The sequence below is a fragment of the Myotis daubentonii genome, chromosome 14 (assembly GCF_963259705.1).
Source record: "Myotis daubentonii chromosome 14, mMyoDau2.1, whole genome shotgun sequence".
NCBI lineage: Eukaryota > Metazoa > Chordata > Mammalia > Chiroptera > Vespertilionidae > Myotis > Myotis daubentonii.
The window spans coordinates 44,096,151-44,122,132 of NC_081853.1; the positions used below are offsets into that span (position 1 = coordinate 44,096,151).

The 25,982-nt window shown below is 39.8% G+C and overlaps 1 protein-coding gene and 1 pseudogene across 2 annotated transcripts in view; both read left to right on the forward strand.

Moving 5' to 3' along the window:
* Positions 1–4,372, forward strand: part of LOC132215450 (uncharacterized) — an 8,815-nt pseudogene extending 4,443 nt beyond the window's left edge.
* The window catches only part of ZCWPW2 (zinc finger CW-type and PWWP domain containing 2), a 78,490-nt gene that overhangs the window by 3,870 nt on the left and 48,638 nt on the right, over positions 1–25,982 (forward strand). The window contains exons 2-4 of one of the 2 annotated variants that reach the window (XM_059664123.1): positions 10,921–10,978; positions 14,649–14,996; positions 24,043–24,202. In XM_059664123.1, coding sequence (XP_059520106.1) covers positions 14,662–14,996; positions 24,043–24,202 — 495 coding nt within the window. In that variant the 5' untranslated portion in view covers positions 10,921–10,978; positions 14,649–14,661. The remainder of the gene's footprint in view (positions 1–10,920; positions 10,979–14,648; positions 14,997–24,042; positions 24,203–25,982) is intronic. The other variant, XM_059664124.1, reaches the window with a different exon arrangement.

Below are 25,982 nucleotides of genomic sequence, written 5' to 3' on the forward strand. Positions count from 1 at the left end.
TGTTTCATCATTAAAATTAATATTTCATCCTATAAATTATTATTACCTTCATCATGTACACATGATAAAATTATGTTCAGATCATTTAACTGGCTTGCCTTCACTTAAAAGTATCATAGGAAATGGAGCCAGAATTTAAATCCAGAACTCCAGTTATTCAATTGATACAGCCATCCAAATTGCTACATGTTTTGATTATCAACACTGGTTAGGTCAGTCTAACTCTGAGGTCCATATTATTTCAATTATTTCATAATATTATAAATATTCAATGCTCCTCTTTGGCAAGTATTCTTTAGATGCTAACAAGATAGAAATTAACCTTCCCATAAGTGGATTTTCATGATGTGATAAATGGTATGCAGAGGGTGTAGAGACTGCTGGGTGGGGCACATAGTAGGGACATTGACTCCTACTTAATCATTTTTCAGGTTGGCTTAGACATCACTTCTCCTAAGTAGCCTGATAAACCCCTGGCCTGTTGGAAAGTCTCAGGTGTGCTTAATGTGCTTCCACAGCATTTTGTAGTTGTCTCATAATATTACTTAATATTACTTGAGGAGAGGGATCTTATCTTTGCCTGGGCTCATATCAAACCCTCAAGAAGTATTTATTTTAAAAAATATACATTGTTATTAATTTCAGAGAGGAAGGGAGAGGGTGAGAGAAATAGAAACATCAATGATGAGAGAAAAACACTGATTGGCTGCCTCCTGCATGCTCCACACTGGGGATCAAGCCGGCAACTCCGGGCATGTGCCCTGACCAGGACTGGAACCGTGACCTCAATCACTAAATCATGCCAGCTTGGCAATCAAGAAATCAACCTCCCTCCCTCCCTCCCTCCCTCCCTCCCTCCCTCCCTTCCTTCCTTCCTTCCTTCCTTCCTTCCTTCCTTCCTTCCTTCCTTCCTATTTCACAACGAAGAAAACATAATGGTCTGAAACTGCAGCAAATAAATGAGAACAGTTTTAGGTAAGCTTTTAGGTATTGAGGTGAAAAGGGATGGATATTTTCTTGTAATGTAGGAGGAAAGTTTATCTTTTGAGAATGAGGAAGATAGCTGGATATTTATAAAGGTTTCAAATAATCACTAAGGATGCAAGAGGAAAAAGAGAAGATGAGTGTGGAATGGCTGCTTTTGGAAGACTATTTCTAGAAGAAAAGATGTTTAGTTTTACAAGCCAAAGACATACTGAAGTAGAGAGGGTTGCTGTATTTGCAGAGCTAGGCTCTCCAGTTCTCGGTTTAGTGACAGTAAATGATGAAATGACTTTCAGAGCTGTTTGCAGTTACGTGAGACTCCAGAAGATTTTCACAGTGGCTGAGTGCTACTTGTGAAAAGAAAGAAAAAGCTGCTGGCAGGATAAAATAAAATCAAAACAAAAAACTGGAATCATGTGGTAGATACAAGGACAGGGCCCAGCCTGAACTCTCTGTATTGACACCAAAGAAAGTGAAAAGTTTATGTGGAAACAGGATAAAGAAGCAACCAGATCAGTGAACTGTGAGGAGAATGTCAGCCTCCGGATTCTGATGCCCGTGGTACCACCTCAAGTACTTCTCTAGCCCCATCTCCTGTTGCAGTTACCAGTCAGATGATGGCTCTCATGCAGATGGCTTCCGGTTCTAATAAGAACACCTGTCTTTTTCATTTTAACCTCACATGTTGGAAAACGCAGGAAATAAGTTGTGGGATTATCTATAAAAGACAATTTGGGGAAATCCTTTTAAACCTTGCTGCAGCAATAAGAAAGCAGTGTCTGAGAAGCTGAAGGAACAGCAGCCAGAGCCTCTAACCATTTCCACTGAGGAGTGGTGCCTGAGGTTTATGTAGAAGAGGAACCAAATTTCGGAAAAGTGCTTGTATTAGTTCACCAAAGCTACCATACCAGAATAATACAGACTAAGTGGTTTAAACAGCAGAAATTTATTTTCTCACAGTTCTGGAGTCCAGCCAATGCAAGGTGTCCTTAGGGTTGGCTCTTTCTGAGATCCTTGAGTTAAGGATCTGTTCCAGGCCTCTCTCCTTGGCTTATTGATGGTTGTCTTGCACCTGGGTCTTCACATCATCTTCCGTCTGCAGGTTTCTGTATCCAAATTTTCTCCTCTGATAAGGACACAAGTGATACTGAATTAAAACCCTCCCTGATGACTTCATTTTAATTTAATTACCTCTTTAGATACCCTGTCTCCAAATACAGTTAAATTCTGAGGTACTGGGGTTTAGGACTTCAACATATAAAATTTGGGGGGGGGGATATAATTCATCCCTTAACAGTGGCTTTCCCATTTTTGACTTTTGCTGTTCTCCAAAAGGCAATTTCTAGAATGGTTTTGAACTGGTGGTTCTTTTCTCCATTTCTACAAACTCTGAAGCAGAGTTAAGTACTGTATCTAGCTTACTAAAATAGAAACCAGTTTAATAAGATACTGAGAATTTCATAGGAAAGTTGAATGCTGCTATAAAGTGTTCTTAAGTCTTTAAATCCCCTTCTATTGAATTAAATCAAGGGAATTTCAGGGGACAGAGATAAGATTAATTGTATGATAAACTCTATGTAGTTTTATCCTTCTAAATTGAAAAGTAGTGGTTGAGGCATTTTTAAATGATTATTGCCTATACTTGTTTTTCCTGATAAATATAAATTTGTAGTAACTTGGTCACATAGGCTTGTCACTGGAAGTATTAATAATTTTGAATTAAGGTTTTGGCAAGGTTCTAATCACTCAAACCTTTACTAGTGAAATATACAGGACAGACTAAGCTTTCTAGTGTCAGTACCTTGAAGGAGAAAGTAATTCCTAAATATACATAGAGGTAACTTGACTATCTGTGTTGCATCCTGTGTTATTTCCCTCTGTGTTAATATTTGATAAGGTATTTAATTTATATGAGACTTCTAAAGCAGAACCAAAGCTCCTCTTTGGGAAAACTCACACTTTTAAGATAAGGAATCTTGTAGGAATATACCAAAGTACTACCATGTAGTAGCTAATACATTCTATTAAAATGTTACACTATATGAAAAATAAAGTATGTAGGTCATCATGATGACACAGCACAAAGGTTAATGCTTCTTGGGGTACATTTCTTAGAGGAGAGGTTTTACCACATATGTAAATAGTTGGCTTTTATTTATATTGTATGGCTGATGATTTCACTGAAAACCTGCACAATTCAGTTTCAGCTCTGGATTCAGTTGACCGTTGTGAAGTATTTATACAGTGGGCATTTGGTTTGTTTTAACCTATTGGGATTTTTTTTTTTTCATTTCATAATAAATAAAATTTCTGGAAGAAAGAGGTGTGTATTAATGCTGAGCGGGTTGGTTTTGGGATGGATCTTTTAGTCAGGCTTTTGAAATATTGCGATGTTAAGTGATTAGTGAATCCTGAGTGTGACGCTCTTTAGTTCTAAACTCTTTATTAAAAACCTCTCTCATTTGAGCCCAAACCAATGTATTGTCATTGTCACTTTTCTAAAAGTTCAGGAAAGAAACATCACCAGTTCAGAGTTTTTATAATAAGGAAAAAACATTTTGCCTACCTTATTAAAATGCGACTCGGTGCTGATTTTTAAAACTGGCTTCTAAAACTTGGATAGTATAGCAGTAAGCAATGAATCATTTTTATGGATATCCTGTAATTTTATAGTTATTAGTCTAAAATTAAAATTGTATACTTCTTCCTTTTGGAAAAAACCTACTTAACACATGCCACCATATACACAAAGTGAGTTGGGTGGGATCTCTCCTTAGACTTTGATATGTATAAGAGTCTTAGTCATTATCATCTCTTTCATGAGCCTTATTTGAATATTACTTTGTACATTTTGGCTAGTATTGATGATAGAATATACTACAATATGGATTATCTCTATGTCTGTATGTATTTCTTTTTTACTATACCCACTCAAAGTTTTCTTTTCTACCTCCCCCCTTTCTTTGGTCAAGGAATGTATCATGTAGTCATATACTTTGTATTAATATATTTGAAATCACAAGTCTGTTTCATGCTTTTATGTTGTTAGATTCCGATTATCAGATTTTTACTAGGATATTAAATAGATTTAGTCTTATTACAAAATTTAAAGGCTGTAAACAAAAGCAACCTTGAGGCTTCCCTGCTTTCCTGAAGCTCTTCTACTGAGTACATTCACCTCATACTTTAGGTATTTCTGAATATTGATCTAAGTGTCTGTATATTGAAAATATTTCATCCTTGTCTATTTCTTGCCTTTCAACTTATTTTATGGAGTTTTTATAGTTTACTAGTAGCCCTGTGCACGAATCCGTGCGCCAGTAGCCTGCTGCCACCTTCCAGTAGCTTTCCACCTGCTGCCCCACCCTGCTGTAGCTCCCCTCACCACCCCTCCCCCCTCTCATAGCCCTGCCCCCTCCTGTAGCTCTCCGCTGCCTGCTTGTAGCTCACTGCCCCACCCTCCTGCTGATCCATGATCCCGTAGTTACGCAGTCGGTCATTACGCTTCATGGCATAACGACCTTTTACATATTATATTTTTATTATATAGGATTTGCACAGAATCTCAACGTGTTTATCAATCTTTTATGACTTTTGTGTTTTACATACAAATACATTTTTATTTCAGTGTTATAGTTTTTTTACATTACTATTTAGTCACTGAAGTTTTTTTTAAATTGTGCGAGATTGAAATTTTATTTTTTGTTGTAAAAATCATGAATGAATATTGATTTTCTCACATGCTTTTGGGGCAGCAAATGTTAATATTATATGGTTTTCCTTGTTTAATCTGTAATGTGGCATGTCATGCAAACAGTGCAGGTGGCCAAGAAGCATACCTTTCAGCCCTGCTGGAGCAGCATTTCTCAGAGAGAGTCACAGACAGGGATCAGTAGCTCAGTGGATGAATCTCTTTTGCCTCCTTCCACCTGAATCAAAACATAGAGATATAATAAGGCCTATGACAAACTTCATTGTAGAAGGACGTTGACCATGAGCTATGGAGCTTTTAATGAATATTAGAGAAACACCAGCTACTTCCTTAGCATGATCAGGGACCGGAATACAATCTACACTAATAAAAGAGAAAAATGGTAATTGGCATACGACACTACCCTTTTCATTGGCTAATCAGGGCTATATGCAAATTAACTGCCAACTAAGATTGGCAGTTAACTGCCAACAAGATGGCGGTTAACTGCCAACAAGATGGTGGTTAATTTGCATATGTAGGCACAATGCAGGGAGGCGAAAGGGAAAGCAGGAAGAAGCCCCCTGCCACTGACAGTGATCGGAAACCCAGGGGGGAGCTAAGAGCTGGGGGGCAAGGCGTCCCCTGCCCCCCAGCCATGATCGGAGAATCAGGTGCCTTTTCCGCCCTGGCCAGTGATAGCAGGAAGTAGGGGTGGAGCCAGGGATGGGAGCTGGGCATGGTCGAAGCTGGCAGTCCCAGGAGCTAGGGGTCCCTTGCCTGGGCCTAAAGCGGAGCCCGCGATCGCGGGGCAGCTGCAGGTCCCCGCTGCCCGGGCTGGACGCCTAGGCCAGAGACATTAGGCCTGGGCAGGGGCGGAGCCTGCTACCGCGGGGAGCTGGGGGTCCTCTGCCCAGGCCTAATGCTTCGGCCAGAGGCGTTAGGCCTGGGCAGGGGCAGAGCGGAAGATCGCGGCGCTGCTGCCGCTGCGGGTCCCCGCTGCCCGGGCTGGACGCCTAGGCCAGAGATGTTAGGCCTGGGCAAGGGCGGAGCCTGCAACCGCGGGGAGCTGGGGGTCCCCTGCCCAGGCCTGACACCTCTGCCGGAGGCCTCAGGCCTTGTCAAGGGGCCGATCCGGTGATTGGTGATCGGAGGGTGATGAGGATCAACTCCTCTGGCTGAGGCATCAGGCCTGGGTGGGGAGCGGAGCCGGGGATTGGGGGGATATGATGGTCCCCTTGCCCAGGCCTGAAGCCTGGGTCAGAGGCGTCAGTTTTGGGCGGGGGGTGGAGCAAGTGATCAGAGGGAGATGGGGGTCCCCTGCCCAGGCATGATTCCTGGGCCATAGGCCTCAGGCCTGGGCGGGGGTCAGAGCCAGTGATCGGGGGGAGATGGGGGTCCCCTGTCCAAGCCTGACACCTCTGGCGGAGGCGTCAGGCCTGGGCAAGGGGCCGATCAGGCGATCGGAGGGTGATGGGGGTCTACGCCTCTGGCCGAGGCATCAGGCCTGGGCAAGGGGCAGAGCCAGCAATCGGAGGAGTCTGGGGGTCCCCTGCCCAGGCCTGACGCCTGGGCCAGAGGCATCAGGCCTGGGCTTGGGGCAGAACCAGTGATGGGGGGAAATGAGGGTCCCCTGTCAGAGGCGTCAGGCCTGGGCAAGGGGCCGATCCTGCGATTGGAGGGTGATGGGGGTCAACGCCTGAGGGCTCCCAGTATGTAAGAGGGGGCAGGCTGGGCTGAGGTACACTCCCCCACACACACACCCAGTGCACGAATTTCGTGCACTGGGCCCCTAGTCTATCCTATATAATAAAAGGCTAATATGCAAATCAACCGAATAGCAGAATGACCAGTCACTATGATGTGCACTGACCACCAGGGGGCAGACGCTCAACGAAGGAGCTGCCCTCAGTGGTCAGTATGCTCTCATAGGGGGAGCGTCGCTCAGCCAGAAGTCGGGCTGACGGCAGGTGAGCGCAGTGGTGGTGGCAGGAGCCTTTCTCGCTTCCGTGGCAGTGCTAAGGATGTCCAACTGATGACTTAGGTGGGCCTAAGCCATCAGTTGGACATCCCCCAAGGGCTCCTGGACTGTGAGAGGGCGCAGGCCAGGCTGAGGGACCCCCTCCCCCCCGAGTGCATGAATTTCGTGCACTGGGACTCTAGTATATACATATAAAAGCCTAACTGACCATTATGATCAGACAGCTGGACGACCAGCTGGTAGCTGTGAAGCGCACTGACCACCAGGGGGCAGATGCTCAATGCAGGAGCTGCCCCCTCATGGTCAGTGTGCTCCCACAGCCAACTTCCTGCGGCCAGCCAAGCTCCCACAGGTCCCTCCCCCTCAGCCAGCCCCAATTGGGACTAGGACTGGGTGAGACAGCCCCGATCACAGGCCAGACCAAGGGACCCCACCCATGCACGAATTCGTGTACCAGGCCTCTAGTAGTAATATAATGTGGCAGAACTTTGATTCTAGCACAATTCTGATAGCATGGCATTCAAGGTTGATTGGCAGTCCCAGCCCAACTAAAATCTAAGCCTTGTGAGTACAGTTAGCTTCAAGATGTTGGGTGTTAGTAGTGGGATTGCAACACGATAAGCCATATCAGTATACATGTTTGGGCTAGCACCAGCCCCCTGGCTGGCATGATGGGAGCTGGAGGTGGCACTGAGATCCAAATGTTGTTGGCCAGAATTGATGGCCACAGTTCATTTCCATGGAGCTTTGTGGGACATCACATTTGTGAGGCCATCTTTCAGGGAACCAGTCTTGGACACATTAATTACTTCTCATTGAATATTTGTCCATGATTAATTTTTCTCTAACAGATCTGGTTCATTTCACAGATCTTACCTGCTTTAAGTAGGGTTTTTACAAGTTGACTTTTTAAAATGAGATTAACACAGTCTTTGTTTTCTTATGCTCAAAAAGAAACTTAAATTTCCTTTTGAGTTAAATATATACAAGGTATCCTCTAGTAATTTAAAATTTGTAAAGCCCTGTAGTTATATATCTAACTAGAGGCCCAGCACATGAAATTCGTGCACGGGTACAGTCCCTAGGCCTGCCCTGCAATCAGGGCCATCTTCCCCAGCTGCCCGCAGCTGGCCCTGCCCCCTGCTGCCACCCACCCCCGGTTCCCCGTTCGCCATTGGGTGATCGGTGCTTGACGACCGGGGAAAGGGACCAAGAAATAGTGATTCTCATAGTGACTGGTCCAGTGATTGTTCTGCTATTAGGGTCAATTTGCATATTACCTTTTTATTATATAGGATATGATTTATTCCTGAATTTTTTCTTTTTAAGGAACCAGCTTTTGGTTTTACTGATTGTTATATACCAAAAATTATGTACACCTAAATTCATATGTTGAATAGTGTAAGAGAATGTCAAATAATTCTTTATCATTTTAAAATTGTAAATATATTGTTTTTAAACTTTGCTAGGTTGATATGTGACTTCGGATTCATCCCAGTGGAACCCCTATTTCTTTTTGCTATTATAGACCTCACCTTTCTTCTTTGTAGTATTTTTTATCCTTCATAAAATTTTTCTAAGAATAATTTTTTAAAATTCCCCCTCTGGGAGTACTGCAAAACTTTCAAACTTGACTGTCCTTGGTACAGATGCATTTTTATTTCTATTACTGTTCACTATTATATTTATTTTTTAAAAAAGCATCCTTACAACCTCTCTATGAAATAATAATTTTTAAAAAAATATATTTTATTGATTTTTTACAGAGAGGAAGGGAGAGGGATAGAGAGTTAGAAACATCAATGAGAGAGAAACATCGATCACCTGCCTCCTGCACACCCTCCTCCAGGGATGTGCTTGCAACCAAGGTACATGTCCTTGAGCAGAATCGAACCTGGGACCCTTGAGTCCACAGGCTGATGCTCTATCCACTGAGCCAAATCGGTTATGGCTGATATAATAATTTTGCAGATAAAATTACAAGAGTTTAAATGACTCTCAAAGTTATATAGCCAATAATTGGAAGAATATGGACTACTCTTAGACTTCCCTATTTTCAGAGCTGATAACATTAGATTTGGGTGGTTAGGTGGGAAGGTCAATGAAACAGTCTGCCAACATTTGCCAAAGGGAATTTATATCTGCTATCATTAATTGTTTTGAAGATTGTGATAAAAGCATCTTTCATGAGAGATACTGGAAGACATCAGTCTGAAGGCTCCAGATGGAGATTGAAGGTGATGAAGAATGCCACATTTTAATGACTGGCAAGAAATACACCTTGTAGACTAATATGATTTCCTACCTAAGGGAAATAACATATGAACCAAAGACAGAATAAACACTGAAAACCAACATTTACTGCAAAGAAAATAAAGTTTAGTAAGTCTTCAGAGCTAACAAGACTAACACAGTGATGAAAGGGGGGCTGGTGAAATTTAAACTCTGATATGTGGCTAAAAAGAACATAGAGGAGCTGATAATCCAGCACAGGGAGTAGAGATTTTTGAAGAAAAACAGCCAGAATGCATCAATCATGAACCATTAAAGCAGGACAACTTTTTAGAGGTCATCTAGCTCTACTCTCCTTACTTTACAGATGGGGACACTGAGGCCTTCTGAAGATTACACAGCTGGAAAATTGCATAACCAAGATTAGAAACTATATTTTTTTTATTCCAAGTCCTCATCCTTTTCTACTGTCTCTTGATTATTATAAAATTTTAATTTATAACATTAAAATTATTCAGGTTCTCTTTGAAAGTAGGCAGGCTTAGTAATGCAGTCTTTTTAAAAATATGATCTTATTGATTTTTAGAGAGAGAGAAAGGAAGAGGGATAGAAAGAACCATTGATAAGAGAGAAACATCATCGATTGGCTGCCTGCTGCATGCCCCCCACTGGGAATGGAACCCATGACCTCTTGGTTCCTGGGTTGATGCTCAACTGCTGGGCCAGGAATGCCCACTTCATATTGAGGATCAAAAGCCTACAGAAAGCCAGGAGGATTTACCACCCCCTCCTCCTGAAGTATAGCCTGTAGAGCCTGTAATACTTAAGGCCCCAGATTCTCACCTCCGATGAGGGGAGGCTTATCAACTACGTCCTTGGTTATGGGATCAGGTGTCAGGCAAGCTATGCTACAAGGATTGCTTTTGGCTTGCCCAGTTATGTAAGATCAGCAAGGTAATTGGATGCATGAATCGCTCTCCTTTAATACCTTTAAAGAAATAAGGAAAAGTGTTAGAGAAAATGGGGCTAACAGTTCGTTTATAAAAGGACTCCTTGAAGCCTTGTCTGAAAATGACCATAGGATGCCATGGGACTGGCAGATTTTGGCTAAAAGGACTTGAGATGCCAGTCAATATCTATTATGGAGAGCAGGATATGATGAGATCTGTGAACAGCAGGCTGACCAAAACAATCTAGTGGGTGCTGGTTACAGGCGAGATATTATCTAGAAAATAGAAGTGATTGAAATTGAAATTATAATGCTGAAATGCCCCAACTTTGAAAACAGCAATATAGATACCATTACTTTTCTCAAACCTAGAGGAGTTGTATTATCTGGGATAGCCTGTGGTTAAAAATGGATTACTTCCTATAACAACAATGTTGGAGAGCAAAAGAAAAATGACAATTTTGTTTGTTTGTTTGGAAGAACAGTCATTTTTCTCATTCACATACAAACAATAAAAGCAATTTCTATTATAAGTAGCCATTTATCTTCATTCCTTTTCTGTATGTATTTATTCACACAGCCTCATTAAATTCTTATATTGTTCAGAACTCCTTGGGTATGTTGTAATTTTACCATCTGGGATGCATCAGTCATAAAATGTATATCCATTGTAATAAAAATTGATGCTTCACAAGAATTCACATTGTCTTTACTCCATCTTACAGACCTTTGTTCTGTTGAACAATGGAACTATGTAATATTTCTATTCAAGAAAAATTGAACTTATTTTTTTTTCAGGCTCTGCTATAACATTCTAAAATAACATTCATTAAATACAAAAATCTTTAGAGAATTTATGTAAAATCTATATGGAATTTTCTTATTTTCTTCTTTAGCTCATGATTTTCACTTTAATACTACAAATTATATATAATGATTATACTGTATTAAGTTTTCTAGAACTGTTTAATGGAGTTCTGCAGACCTTGGTGGTTTCTTTAATAAATTCAATTTAACTAGTAATGCATTGTAATGTATTGTTACAAATAAAAATTGCTCACTAATCCCTTTCCCATCTGTTAGAATATTTATCCAGTTCCAGATGCTTCACAGAAGTATAGGAGAAATTGAACAAAATTAGGTAAGTGATATGAAAAATCCCTGCATGTAAAGCACTTTATAGGCATTTTGGAATCAATATACAGAACCAATTTTTCCATCATCAATTCATTCATTGCTGGCAACATAAACATACTGCCTCTTCCATTAGATAGCTTACAGTCTAGTGGTAGGAAGTAGTCATTACACATCACTATAATATGAAGCAGAATGTTATACATACCAGAAGTTAAGATGACATGAAGGTCAAGTAGGGAGAAATTGCAGCTGGTTGGGGATATCCAGAAAAACTTCTTAAAAGAGATGGTATTTGAGGTAGATTTTAAAAGTGGAAAATTTACAGATTATGATAGAGTAAGGAGGATAACATGAGCCAAGACATAGAGACAGAACACATTGGATATATTTGGGATATATCAAATAATGTAAGTTGATGCAGTTTGAAAGTTTAAGAAAAGAAAGTAATGAGCACCTACTATGTGCTGTGCCTCTTCATACCATGCATGCATTATTTTAGTGAACATTCAGAACACTCTATGAGGTAGGTGCTGGTAGTAGTCCCACTTTCCAGGTAAAAATATTTTAAATGGTTTGCCCAAGGCCACACAGCTATTCAGTAGATATTATTAGATCTTAATGTAGGTCTGACTGGCATAAAACCCATACTGTTAATCACTACATTATAGAGTTGCTTTGTTTTGTGAGGAATAGTTTATATAATACTACAATCTTTACAAGAAATGCTAAAATATTTTTTAAGCTTAAATGAAAGCAAATCAGTAATATGAAAACATGAAAGTATAAAACTCATTGGTAAAGGTAAAATTCAGAATATTATGTAATGGTGATGTGTAAATAACATATTACTCATAAATGTTAAAAGACAGAAGTATTTTGTCTAGCTACAAACCATTTTAATGTATACACAACATAAAAATATGTACATTGTGATATCAAAAACAAAATGTGGGGGAAAGTAAATGTGTAGAGCTTTTGTATGCCAGTGAAGTTATCAGCTTAGGATGGACTATAGAATGTTTTATGTAAACTTTGTGGTAACTACAAAGCAAAAGCTTATACTAGATATACAAAAGATAATGAGAAAGGAATCAAAGAATACCACTACAGAAAATCACAAAGCATGAGAGCAACCGAAGAAAAGAGGAACAAAGGATCTACACATCCAGAAAAGAATAAAAAGGTTACTAGCCCTTTTTTTATAAAAAAAAATACTCTAAATGTAAATGGACTAATTCTCCAATCATACCTTGAAAGTGAAGGGATGAAAAATAATATTCCATGCAAATGGAAACCAAAAGAAAGCACAGGTTATGATACTAATATCAGACAAAGTAGAATTTAAGTAAAAACTTGAAAAAAAGTCAAGGTCATTATATAACTAGGAGCCCAGTGCACGAATTTGTGCACCTTGAAAGGAACTGTGGGCCACAAGGCTGCAGTGGGCACAGAGGCGGGTCTTGGCCCATCCTCCGTGTCCCTGCCCAGCCCCTTCTGCCGCGGCCCCTGACCCCAGTCTGCCGGCAGCCCCACTTCCTCTGCCACCACTCCCACACGCTGATGATGCCGGCCCTGCTTGCACCCGCTGATGGCGTGGAGCAATTGGGGCCGGAGCCAGCAGCGGGTGCAAGTGGCAGCTGCTGCCCCAATCACCCCTCAGGAGCAGGGGGAGATAAAGAAGCCCTGAGGGGCGATTGGGATCAGCAGCCACCGCTCTTACCCACTGTTGGCGTCCGGTGCTGGCCCTGATCACTTGGCGCCGGGCTTCGGCACTGGCAGCGGGTGCAAGTGGGGCCGGCTCCGGCAGCAGGTGCGAGTGCTGGGTGTGACCGTGACGCATGGGAGCAAAGAATTTTCAGTAACCACCAGAGGCTCGCCCTGATGACAGCGACCAGTGCCCTGCCGTGGTCTGGTGCCCCCACTCACCTGCTCTACCATCACGCCAGGGCTGATACCCACCATGTTCTGCACTCTACTACCTGCTGCCGAAGCCTGCCATGTTCCACGCGCCACCTGGTGGTCAGCGCACATCATAGTAACTGGTTGTTCGATTGTTCTGCCATTCAGTCTATTTGCATATTAGGTTTTATATAGATAGATGATGAAGGTGTTAATTTATCAAGAGGATTGAAAATATTTATGCATCCAGTGTTGGAGCATCAAAATAAAGAAGCTAACATTAATGGGAGAGATAGATAGTAATACAATAATAGGGGATTTCAATATGCCCCTACCAACAATAGATAAATCACTCAGACAAATTAAATACAGTACCATTTGACATAAAGTACACTTTTGATGAAAAGAATCTAACATATAGAGAACATTCAATAGTAGAAGAATACATATTCTCAAATATACTTGCAACAGTCCTCAGGATAGATCATATGTTAGGCCAACAACCAGCCTTAACAAATATAAGAACATTGAAATGATATCAAGCATCTTTTCTGAACCACAATGGTATGAAACTAGAAATCAATAACAGGAGAGAAACTGGAAAATTTTCTTTGGATGCATTCACATGAGTGGAATTAGTAGGTAAAAAATTGTGAATTGTGTCAATTGTAATATATTGGCAGTTTTTTTCTAAAGCTATCTGTAGTCATCCTGGAAAGGCCTATGATAAGTGAGTTTCAAAACATGTAATTAAATCATGATTTAAGAGCTTTTTTAAATGGTGCATATTCTTGGCTAGTAGTGTTCTAACTCAATATAGTATATCTAAGTTTTTTTTTTTAATTTAAAAAATAGGTTTTCATTGCAAAATAAGATGCTAATATTTTTACTTGTATTTTATTAATTACAGTAATTATTAGTTTAACTATATTTTAGTAGTATGCACATAGCAATTATTGTTGAAGTTAGAAATTTGAGGCCTTAATCATACAATGCTAACTTTTATTATAAGTTTAAAATTTTTATAAGAAAGCTATGCTAAATGTTCTTTTTCAAATCACTTAAATTATAATAAAAGGTAAAATTATACATGCAAATATTTTTTAATTTTCTTAAAGCATTTCAAATTTTCATATGATGAAATGTTTTTCTGCATTTGATTTTCCTCAGAATTTGAAAAAGAATGGTCTAATCAAGCCATGCTGTAATATATATATATACGCAGAGGCAGTACTGCTTAGTAGGTAATATCATGAATATGGGACCAAACTACCTTCATTTTAATTCTACTCTACCATATATAAGCTCTGGAACCTTAAACAAATTTCTTTGCTTCAGTTTTTTCTTTAAAATATTTCTTTAAAAATGGTTATACTAAGGTCGTTGGGAAGACTATGTAAGTTGTGTGCATGAGTCACTTAGAACGATACCTGGATTGTAACATTCAATAAGGCTTACCTATTTTTTATGGCAAAAGTATTGGATATCTACCAGCTGTGTGTGATATGGTAGATTAATAGATATTAATCTCTAGTCTTCTGCTTCATCATACTATTCTTGTTTTTAATTTTGGAGCATTTTGAGCCCCAAGGAATTGCTGCATCTATTTTGCTTCTGGGTAAGTGGAAACACAACATGCTCAACATGTATAATGTTTATAAGGATAGAGAGTAGGTGGGCAAAGAGGGTATTTAAAGAGCTATTTTTCAGATTTTGGATTGCACTTTTCTTACACTCTTGAATCCTTACTCTTTTATTTTCCTCTTATTTTCCAGATTAAATTCATTTATGAAAAAAGAAAAAATTTACTGTAAGATAATAGTAGATTGTCATAACACTGCAATGGATTCCTCCATGGAAAACAATACATATATAAACAAAATGTGGGTTCAATGTGAAAGTTGTTTGAAATGGAGGTTGTTGTCAACTGAGGATGCAGCCAGAGTTGATCACAATGAATCATGGTATTGCTACATGAACACTGATTTAAAATATAATAAGTGCTCTATTTCTGAAGAAGACTTTCCTGAAGAGTCTCAATTTCATCGAAGTGGATTTAAGATTGTCTATTCACAGATACCTGTTGGTAGCCTGGTTTTGGTAAAATTCAAGAATTGGCCAAGGTAAGATATTTGCTATCATCATATATAATAAAAGGCTAATATGCAAATTGACCAAATGGCAAAACAACTGGTCGCTATGACATGCACTGATCACCAGGGGGCAGACGCACAACGCAGGAGCTGCCCTCTGGTGGTCAGTGCGCTCCCACAGGGGGAGCACTGCTCAGCCAGAGAAGCCCTGAGCCGGGCTCATGGCTGGTGAGCACAGCAGCAGTGGTGGGAGCCTCTTGCCTCTGAGGCAGCGCTAAGGATGTCCCACTGCTGGCTTAGGTCCTAGGGCTCCCGGACTGAGAGAAGGTGCAGGCTGGGCTGAGGACCCCCACTCCCACCCTCCGCCCCTGCTGAGTGCATGAATCTCGGGGCCTCTAGTTATTTTATAATAAACTGTTAAGATATAGTCTTGCTAAGTTTATGAATTTTAAAACTTTTCAAAGAATCAACTTTTTTCTGTTGTTTGTCTAATTTCTTATTGTTTCCTGATGTCATCATAATTCTTTCCCTGATTTCTTTGGGTTTGATTCTACTTTTTCTAGTTTCTTATATTGGAAACTTAGGTAACTGATTTAAATCTATTTTTCCTCTTATAAGTATTGCTTTAGCTATATCTCAAAAATTTTAGTATGTTGTGTTATATTTCCACTGAGTTTGAAAGATGTATTAATTTTCTTAGTATTTCTTCTTTGAAATGAGTTGTTGGAAGTATGTTTTAAAATTACCAAATATTTGGGGATTTAAAAATAACTGTTACTGAGTTATAATTTAAATAGATTGTAGTCAGTTTCATTGAATTGTATTCTATAGCCCAGTATGGCCTATCTTGAAAAGAATGTGTATTCTGTAATTGCTGCCTAGAAACCTAAAATATATTATTATTTTTCTCCTACCCCTCTTTCTCCTTCCTCCTCCCCCTCCTGTTCCTTCTTTCTCTTTCTCTCCCTCCTTCCCCTCCCCTCCCCCTCTTTCTTCTCCTTTTTCTTCTTCTTCTTTAGATTTTTGTATATTTACTATTGTCTACCTCAGTGTTTCCCATTCCGTATTGATTTTTCCAAGAATGTAATGTGCAGTATACATATAGTTTCAAGTGTTTTTTTTCCCAATTACTTTTTAAAATTATATTTATCCTGTTAACATTGTTTTGATTTTCTTATTTTGGGAAGGCAGCTATGCTCACCACTATACCACCAACGCTGATTTTCTTATTTTGGGACTTACATATATTACTTATGGTAGATCTTTGTTTATCGTTGGTATTTTTTCAACTCTTTTCATGTTTTCATTTTTAAAATTTTAATTATTTTCCATCTTTTATCTTTCTGAAGGTATTATCAATTGAATGTAATGTCTTTTGTGTTTCTTCCAGATTAGTCTTTATTGAAAAATTTTGAAATGTTTTTATGAGTTTTGTCACCTGTCTGTTCAAATCTTCCTTTTCTTCAAAACCTACATTTTTTAGTTTCTCTAATTCTAATTTATATTTTTTCACAACCTACATTATTTTCTTAATTTGTATTAATTCAACCTTTAGTGTTATATTCCCACTTTTATTTGTACCATCTCTTTTCTTTATTCTTATTGGTCCTGCCCTATTAAACTTGGATTATACTCCCAACAGTTTCTCCTCAGCATGAGCTTTCGCTCTGAAAAGGAGCTCTGTCAGTTAGTTTTAAGTGTTCATAGGGCCCAGACTGCTCTAACGCTTTCAATTTTGTTGCAGTCCCCCTCACAATTTTGACTGCTGTACTCAGTTTGACTTTCCAAAGAGAACTTATGGTTTTAAGGTTCTTATGTCACAAACACATCAGAACTCTGGTTGCCTGCCCCTTCCCACTTTGTTCTCTCTCGTATATAAAGATGCTAATAATGTGGATCTTGTAAGTGTTGGTAGTTTGTACCTACATTTTGCATTTGTATAGCTCAGTGGTCGGCAAGCTCATTAGTCAACAGAGCCAAATATCAACAATACAACGATTGAAATTTCTTTTGAGAGTCAAATTTTTTAAACTTAAACTATATAGGTAGGTACATTGTTATTAACTTAATTAGGATACTCCTAAGCTGGCCTTTGCTAAAAACATCCTCATTTTATAATAATAAAGCCACCAACACAAAATAATTACAATTCTTAAATTGATGCAAAAATACCTGTAGGATTTGCAGCTGTTTGGAAAAATACAAGTAACTTTATGCTTTGAGTAGGTACTTTTGTCACCCACGTGCAGTTTGCGGACGCGACTAGCACTAACCACTACACAATGAGACTGCTGACTGATTGGCTCACTCAACTCGTGCATGAATCATGAGCACCTACCCCGCGCTGCATATCCCGCAGCCCGCCTGCCCTGCGTCTCCTTTCACCCGCCCGCCCGACACCCCCCACTTCTTCTAACGCCACTTCAAAATAGACTCGCCCAGGCCGAAAACCGACTTCTGCACATGGGCCACGAAGTTTCAATCGCACTGTACGTGCACACCCGCACGTGGTATTTTGTGAAAGAGCCACGCTCAAGGGGCCAAAGAGCCACATGTGGCTCACGAGCCGCGGTTTGCCGACCACTGGTATAGCTTATCAATTAGTTTTGTTATAGAGGTTTTGTGTCAGGTTTTGCCTTTCTGTTATAAGTGTTCTGCCTGTATTTATGGGAAAATCAGGAGATTCTAAAACTATAACACCATTGCTGTCTTCTTCCCAGAATCCCTTGCTATTTTATATTACATTCTCCTACTTAACATTCTTAAATCTGGGATATTCTAGCTCATGTTACCTTGTTTGCATTCATATTGAACTATTTTGCATTAAGAATATGTTTGGTTTCATAAACTGTGGTGAGCTTATTCTAACATACACCTAAGACACACACAAGAGGCCTTCAAGTCATATACATAGATTTGGGTTGAATTATGTCCTCCAAAATCACATTTTAAAGCTCTAACCTCAGAATGTAACTGTATTTGGAGTTAGTGCCTTTAAAAAGGCAATTATGTTAAAATAGGCTCTTAGGGTGGGCCCTAATCCAATCTGAGTGACTTTATAGGAAGAGGTGATTATATACAAAGACACCAAGGATTCACAGAACAAATACCATATGAAGCCATCTACAAGTCAGGGAGAGGTTTCAGGAGAAACCAACTCTGCTGACATATTGGTCTTGGACTTCTAGCCTCCAAAATGGTGAGAAAATTAATTTCTGTTGTTTAAGCCACTCGGGTTGTGTAATTTTTCTATGGCAGCCATAACAAACTAATACATCTAAAATCTTTGCAAATGCGGAAATTACTCTGAGATTTGTACATTTTGTTGCTGAGAGCTTGTCTAGGTATCAAATGTGAAATATTGTATGGGTGTGTTTATACATATGTATATATATATGTATATCTTCTCTCTATATATAAAACCCTAACATACAAATAGACCAAATGGCAGAACAACTGAACAACCAGTCGTTATGATGTGCGCTGACCACCATGGGCACGCGGAACATGGTGGGTATCAGCAGCAGGCAGCAGAGCACTGAACACGGCGGATGTTGGCATAGCACAGCGGATGGTGAAGCAGGTGAGCTGGGGCCCCAGACCAAGATGGGGCGCTGGTCACTGTCAACGGGGCGAACCTCTGGTGGTTACTGAAAATTCTTTGCTCCTGCATGCCATGGTCCCGCCCAGTGCTTGCACCTACCAATAAAGTAATACTTTCTTTTCCTACAGCAAACTCTATGGAAAATCAAATTATAATAGTTATATTTACATCCACATTAAGTGTGTGAATTAGCACATACTTATGTACTTGTAAAAATACTGATGCAACCTCTTGCCTTTGGACTATGTCTCTCTGCTTTGTGGTGGAGATATCTGCATGTACTAGGAAGAGAAAAACTATCTCCATAATGCTTAAGCAGCCTTGATTTTTAAAAATTTCAAATAGCATTGTATTCAACTAAAAAGAGCATAGACGTTAAAAGTAAAAGAGAACAGTGCATATCTTATTTATTATAGTAGGACACATTGTCAAACAGAAGCTAGGCTCTGTTTAGGATAGCTACCTTGGGCATATTTACACATACAAAGCTTTCTCATGAATATGAAAATTAGTTTATAGAAAATATATTTGCATCCTAATGTAATGTAGTAAAACAGTTTAGTAATAAAATATGTCTTTAGGTTAACAAACCAGTCCAGTGATACATTTTAGATATGGTATGTAAATTTATAAATTGATATTTCTACTAGATCCTTTCAGTATTACAAATTATTATTTAACTAGGGGCCCGGTGCATGAAATTCGTGCACTGGGTGTGTGTGTGGGGGAGTGTCCCTCAGCCCAGTCTGCCCCCTCTCACATACTGGGAGCCCTCAGGCGTTGACCCCCATCACCCTCCAATCGCAGGATCAGCCCCTTGCCCAGGCCTGACGCCTCTGGCCTAGGCGTCCGGCCCGGGCAGCGGGGACCTGCAGCTGCAGTAGCCCTGCGATCGTGGGCTTCGCTTTAGGCCCAGGCAAGGGACCCCTAGCTCCTGGGACTGCCAGCTTCGACCGTGCCCAGCTCCCATCGCTGGCTCCACCCCTACTTCCTGCTATCACTGGCCAGGGCAGAAAAGGCACCTGATTCTCCGATCATGGCTGGGGGGCAGGGCAGAGGCGGCCCCAGGGCCGCCTCTGCCCTGCCCCCCAGCTCTTAGCTCCCCCCTGGGTTTCCGATCACTGTCAGTGGCAGGGGGCTTCTTCCTGCTTTCCCTTTCGCCTCCCTGCATTGTGCCTACATATGCAAATTAACCGCCATCTTGTTGGCAGTTAACTGCCAATCTTAGTTGGCAGTTAATTTGCATATAGCCCTGATTAGCCAATGAAAAGGGTATCGCCATACGCCAATTACCATTTTTCTCTTTTATTAGTGTAGATTACTTCGTATTTTTTGCCTATGGATTGATATACTGTGTGTGTGTGCACGTGCATGTGTGTGTATGGATGGGGAATTTCTTCTCCCCAACAACCCCTGCATTTAGGCACAGCCCAGAGATTTCTTGACAAGTATAATGTTCAGTTAGTGATGATTCCAGCTCATCTATTCTGTTTCTCAAGGATTAGGAATGAGGCCCAAGTAAAATTTGCTCTCCTCTTAAACATCCAAACCACAGTTAAAAATAAGTCATGTACTTCTTCTCATTGGAAATAAATAAATTCATGCTTAAGTTTCAGTTCCTATTGAGGGCAATAGCTATCACATTAAAGATCATTTTCCTGGATAAGAAATGTGTAAGATATCAGTTTCTTCATAATATACTAGAAGCCTGGTGCCAGAAATTTGTGCACGGATGCAGTGCCTAGGCCTGGCCAGTGGTCAAAGCCCGGGCGTCTGGCATGGAAGGGCAGGTCCCAGCTGACCTCTGGGCCCTGGGCAGCACCTGGGCCCCTGGGCCCCCGCGTGCACCCCTCCACCCGAGTCATTGGGCCCCCACCTGGCTCCCTCAGTGCCTGGGAGCCCAGTGTCAGCCGCCGCCCCCCCCCCCCCCCGCCACCACCGCCACTGGTTGCTGTCTGGGGGGGCAATCAGGCCCCACTCAGCTCCCTCAGTGCCTAGGAGCCAGGCGGTGGCCCCACTCCCCACCGCTGCTCGTCATCTGAGGGGCGATCGGAGGGCTGATTGGGTCCCACTCACACCCGCCTTGGCCTGGTGTTGTCTGCTCACCTGCTCCACCATCCCACCATGGTCCCGCTCTCATTGGGGCCCATTGGGGCTGGCAGTGTCTCCACTGCCACCCACTGCCAGCACCATGTTGCTGACGCCTGCCATGTTCCATGCCACCCCCTGGTGGTCAGCACACATCATAGTGAGCAGTCAAAATCCTGGTTGAACTGGTTGAGGGGACAATTTGCATATTAGGCTTTTATTATATAGGATTTGCACTTCCCCTTGAATTTACCACATGTTCTGCCAAAATGTTCTCCTTCCCTCCTAAGGGGATTATAACACCAGGTACCTTTTTGACTTTGTTGTATTTGTACATTTTACACCCACAGATTCTAAAATTGATCATACACTTCCCTTGTAATTCTGATACACTTCCATTGGGCTGCCTATTCTTACTCTCCCTCTTCACCTTTAAGCTTCAGAATTTCTCATCAATGTGAAAGTGAAAAATTGGGAAGTAGATGTGCCCAATGTGCTGTCATCATTGACAGTTTTGGAACTGAAATTGAAGTCAGAGTGAGGGCAAAAATGGACATCAGCTTTTTTGAATCACAGCAAGTCAGAGAAGATGATAGATGTAGCAGCTGCAGGGAAGTAATCATGTTTTCTACATCTACTGCCTCTGCTCGGCTCTTCCTACCGTTTAGGAGCATTCTGTGTTAGCCGAGATATACAGACTAGGAGTCATGATTCCTTTGCACCGCCTGGAGAAATACAAAAGTGCCAGAGTTATTTAGACATTTGACAGAATTTTGCATAATTCATCTCTGAATCAACATAGAATATTTTCTATAATATAGCATATTTTTAATAATGAACAGAAGCTTTTTTTCTTTTGTTGGCATTCAATAATTTTTAAAGTCATCTTTTTTTATATATATTTTATAGAGTAGTGATTTAGATTGAAGACTCTTGGGCCCAATAGGTTTGATGTAGAAACAGTTATATCAGAATTTGTGTCAGAAAAATACCAGCCCATGTTACACATAATTGCAAAATATTTCTTTCTTTCATGTCTTAAGTGTTAGAAATCCTGAGACTGACACTGAATGGAGTAGTTGCTATGCATAAATTTGCTATTGTTTGGCAATGATCCTTTTAAAATTTGCTGTGAGGTTTAAATCAGTAGTATTAAGCGTGAGCTCCTTATATTTTACAAAAAGTTTAAACAAATATAATGTAACAATCAGTTTGGTTCTTTTAAAATAGCTGTTAATTGAAGCACATACTTGTTCCTTGGTGTTCAATAAGTTGGGGGTCTCCATTGCAGCTGCCACTTATTCTTAGTCATTTGTCTATTGAAGTCTTCTTTTGACTGGGTTTCTTCAGAAAGTGGATTTCCAACTTAGTTTTAAAAGATGAACTCCACTTGAGTTTTACTATTAAGCACAGCACAATAAGAGCTTTCACATGTTGTTATGTGAACCCGATAATAACCAGACAGTTTTCATTTAAGTCCTGAACCACTGTTTGTTTTCCATTATCGTTTCCTTTTCTTCCAAATTATTAGGCTTGTTTGGGTTCCAGATAGTGTGACTCAATCTGTAATCCTCTAGTCTAGCCCCACTTCCATGATGGAAGGTTACCAAGGAAGCCTTCTACCTCCCTTACCCTTAGAGAGGCCCAAAGCCACAGGACTCTGCTCAGCATCAGGGAACAGTGGATAGCTGTTCCATTCTCACACTCGGGTGACTGGTGCACCTAAGTCACCACCTCCTTGCAGTTCTACTTGGGACTTATCAGCTTCCTGGGATCAAATGTTTTTACCTTAATAATGCTAAGCATAAACTCTTTTCATTAATCTATAATCTGTGAAACTTTTTTATAGTTGGCTGTGGTAGATATATTTCTATATTTATAACTTTTTGCAAAAATATTTTTGTATTATTCCTTCTACTTCTCAGTGGTACCAATTATCTTAACTATATACGGTTGTATTAGTTTGCTAGGGCTGCCATAGCAAAGTGTCACAGACTGGGTGGCTTAACCCAGAAAATTATTCTCTCACAAATTTGGGGACTAAAAGTCTAAGGTCAAGGTGTCAACAAGGTTAATTTCATCTGAGGCTCTCTCCTTGGCTTGTAGGCGGGTCTTGTGTCTTCACATGGTCCTCCCTCATATTGGATTACGGCCCACCTTTCAATTTAGTTACTTTCTTAAAGGTGTTATTTCTAAACACAATCTCATTCTGAAGTATTGGGGGTTAGGACTTCAACATATAAATTGAATTGTACACAATTCAGTATATAATGATGATACTTCAAAATATTTTAATTTACCTAAAAACTAAAATGTGTAAAACACATGTTTGTTTCAATTTAGTAACTGCACAATGAGGAACCAGAGTTACAGTGAGGCCTCATTACCTGCTGCCGGCCTCTTGTCTGGGAGAAGGCAGAACTAGAGTCTGGGTCTCCTGATTTGAACCTTGTTATCTTTTTACTCCATAGTGCAGCAAACTGAAATAGAACTTGATAATTGTACAGATCTTTGAATGTCTGGGTATATTAGATATGTATATTTTGGGTCATGAACTATAAACTTCAGATTTCTATTGTACATTATTTAGTCACAGCTTCCTGACCTTATTTAGTACCTTTTTCCCTGCTTTATTTTCTGAAGAATAGTAGGTCAGAGTCTAGAGAGATTGGTAAACTAGTTACAACTAAGTTGCCAAATAAAAAAATAAAACATACCAAGGAATTTCTAGAGATTTATGTTATTTAAAAAAAAAAACCTAAAGATTTATTTTTAGTAAAGGATAAATTTTATTTCCTGCACTGAGGATTTTTAGCAATGTGGTCACCTGTCAATGGAGCAGATGGGGGGGCGGGGGAGGGACAATATTGACTGCTGAACTTACTTCTGCTTGTCCCACAGAAGTTACAATCTCCAGAGTTAGCACAGCCTGAGCTAACAGTACCCTTTTGGCAGCCCTGGCTCAGGAAATGTCAACGCTCTCCTACCCGTTCAGAAGCCCTGTCAATGGGTTAACATTTTAGTAATTAGTCATTCTGATTGGTTAGAGTTGAGTCAGTCCTGTCATGATTCTGATGAATCTTTTTTCTCTTAGCAATACCTAAGTGTCTCTTACAGACCCTGAAGATCACCCCTTTGTCTTATAATTCTTTCTCATATCTCATGTATATCTTAAATGTGACTATTTCAAAGCTTTCTATATCTATAAAGGCACAACTGATTACTTGTATCAAATGAATATCCTACTTTTAAAATGTGAATATGTTAAAGTTTAATAATTTATTAAATTCAAAGAAGAAAGTTTGATATACAACTATGACAGATATATTGATGACTGGCTTTTTTAAAAGCATCAAAATAATTAAATATAATTTTCTTTGAAAGTTGGCCAGGGATACTTTGCCCTGATCCTTTGAAAGGTAAATATGTGACCTATGACCTGGATGGAAATGTTGAACAGTATCACATAGAATTCCTGGGTGATCCCCATTCAACATCATGGATAAATGCAACATTTGTTGGAAATTATAGTATCACATTAAAGGTAAGTAGAAAAATCAAAATTTTATTCTTCTTGCACTTGTTTTTAATTATTTCCACTTTTGTCTCAGATATTAAAAGATACATAATGATTAACTTTTATATTTATATAAACAAATAGTATATACTCTTTGTTTTAAACTCATTTTAATTTTTAAAGCAGTTTTTCAAAGGAAGTATGGATATAAAAATAGTTATGGGGTACTTTAAAATTTTATTTTTCTAATAGAAATATAGTATAAATCAACTGAGGACTTCACATAATTGTGTTTTGAAATAATTTTAAGATTATTTGGAAATTTTTTAATTCTTTTGAGAAAACTCTAAGTTGTAGCTAACAGGGAAAATTACTTATGTAATGCAACCAGATTTTCAAATTTCAAATGGAATATTTCATTATACTAGCTCTATCAGTATCTTTTTGATTCCTTTTAAACTTTAAATCACACAGTCCAATTAATGAATAGACTGGACTCTCAGGTTGATGAGAATAGGTAAACTGGACCTGTTTCTATGGATTTGGTTTAATTATTATAAATTAGCTCAGCTATCTGTCTGTATTTTAATATTAAAACTTTTCATCTGCAAATCATGCTTTCATGAGAAATCTGATGTCAGAAATGTGGATTCCTTTTCCTCAGTTTGGGTAGTATCTGTTTTTTAATGAGAAGCTTATGTATTCAACTACACATATGAGTGTATGTACATTTAAGGCGTGCCCTTTAACCCACACTATAAGTAAATCTGTGGAGATTTGAGGTACTTTAAAATGGGCTTTTACTCTGTCTTTGACATAAGCAGTGTATTTGCCCATTTCAGCTTGAAAACAGCTGGAAGGAAAGGCTGTTTTATTTCAGTGTGGAATAACATCGCTTATATTCATGTCACGGGAGTTTTGAACCAGTCATCTTAATGTGAGCACCTTCTCAACTCTGACTTCTTGGATGTATGCCTGGGTACTTCTACTGATAGTCACTGAAGACAGGAAGGAGTGTTCTCCCTTCTCTTTCCCCTCCCCTTCTAAAGGATGGGGAAGTCTAGCTTCTCATGAAGCAGACCTTAGAAGCTTAGATATTTGATAATGTGATAAAGAGTGGGACACTTTTTTTAAAACATATTTTTTATTGATTTTAGAGAGGGATAGAGAGAGAGAAACATCAATGATGAGAGACAATCATTGATCAGCTGCCTCCTGCACTATCCCCTACTGGAGATCGAGCCTGCAACCTGGGCATGTGCCCCTGACCAGAATCAAACCTGGGACCCTTCAGTTCGCAAGCTGATGTTCTATCCATTGAGCCAAGCTAACAAGGATGAGTGGGACACTCTTAAGAAATTATATGTAAATATAAATTTTAAAAAATCAAAGTGTATTTTAAAATTGTCAGAACTAGTAGTACTTGTAGGATTTGACTCCCGTCATGATTAATTTGAGTAGTCTGGTATCAGTGGGCATACCATTAATCCCTGGGACAAGGGAAAAATTTTGATGCAAAACAAAGCCAACACACAAGAATCAGTAGACATTAGTTTTTAACCTTATGAAAGCATTAAAGCAAACTTAGAAAATCTTGCAAAGACCAGGAATTCAAGGCTGCTTAAATGAATGAAAGGCTGAGAGCAGAAGAAAGTAAAGTATTGGTTTCTGCTCTTCCTCACCCCTTTCCCAACTAGCCAGGCACTCTGGGTGGATAACTCACTGGGTGCCCACAGGCTCTGGGGCAGGCTCTCTCCTCTACTGTCATTCAGGGTACCTACCTACAGGTTTTGCTCTTGGCCTATAC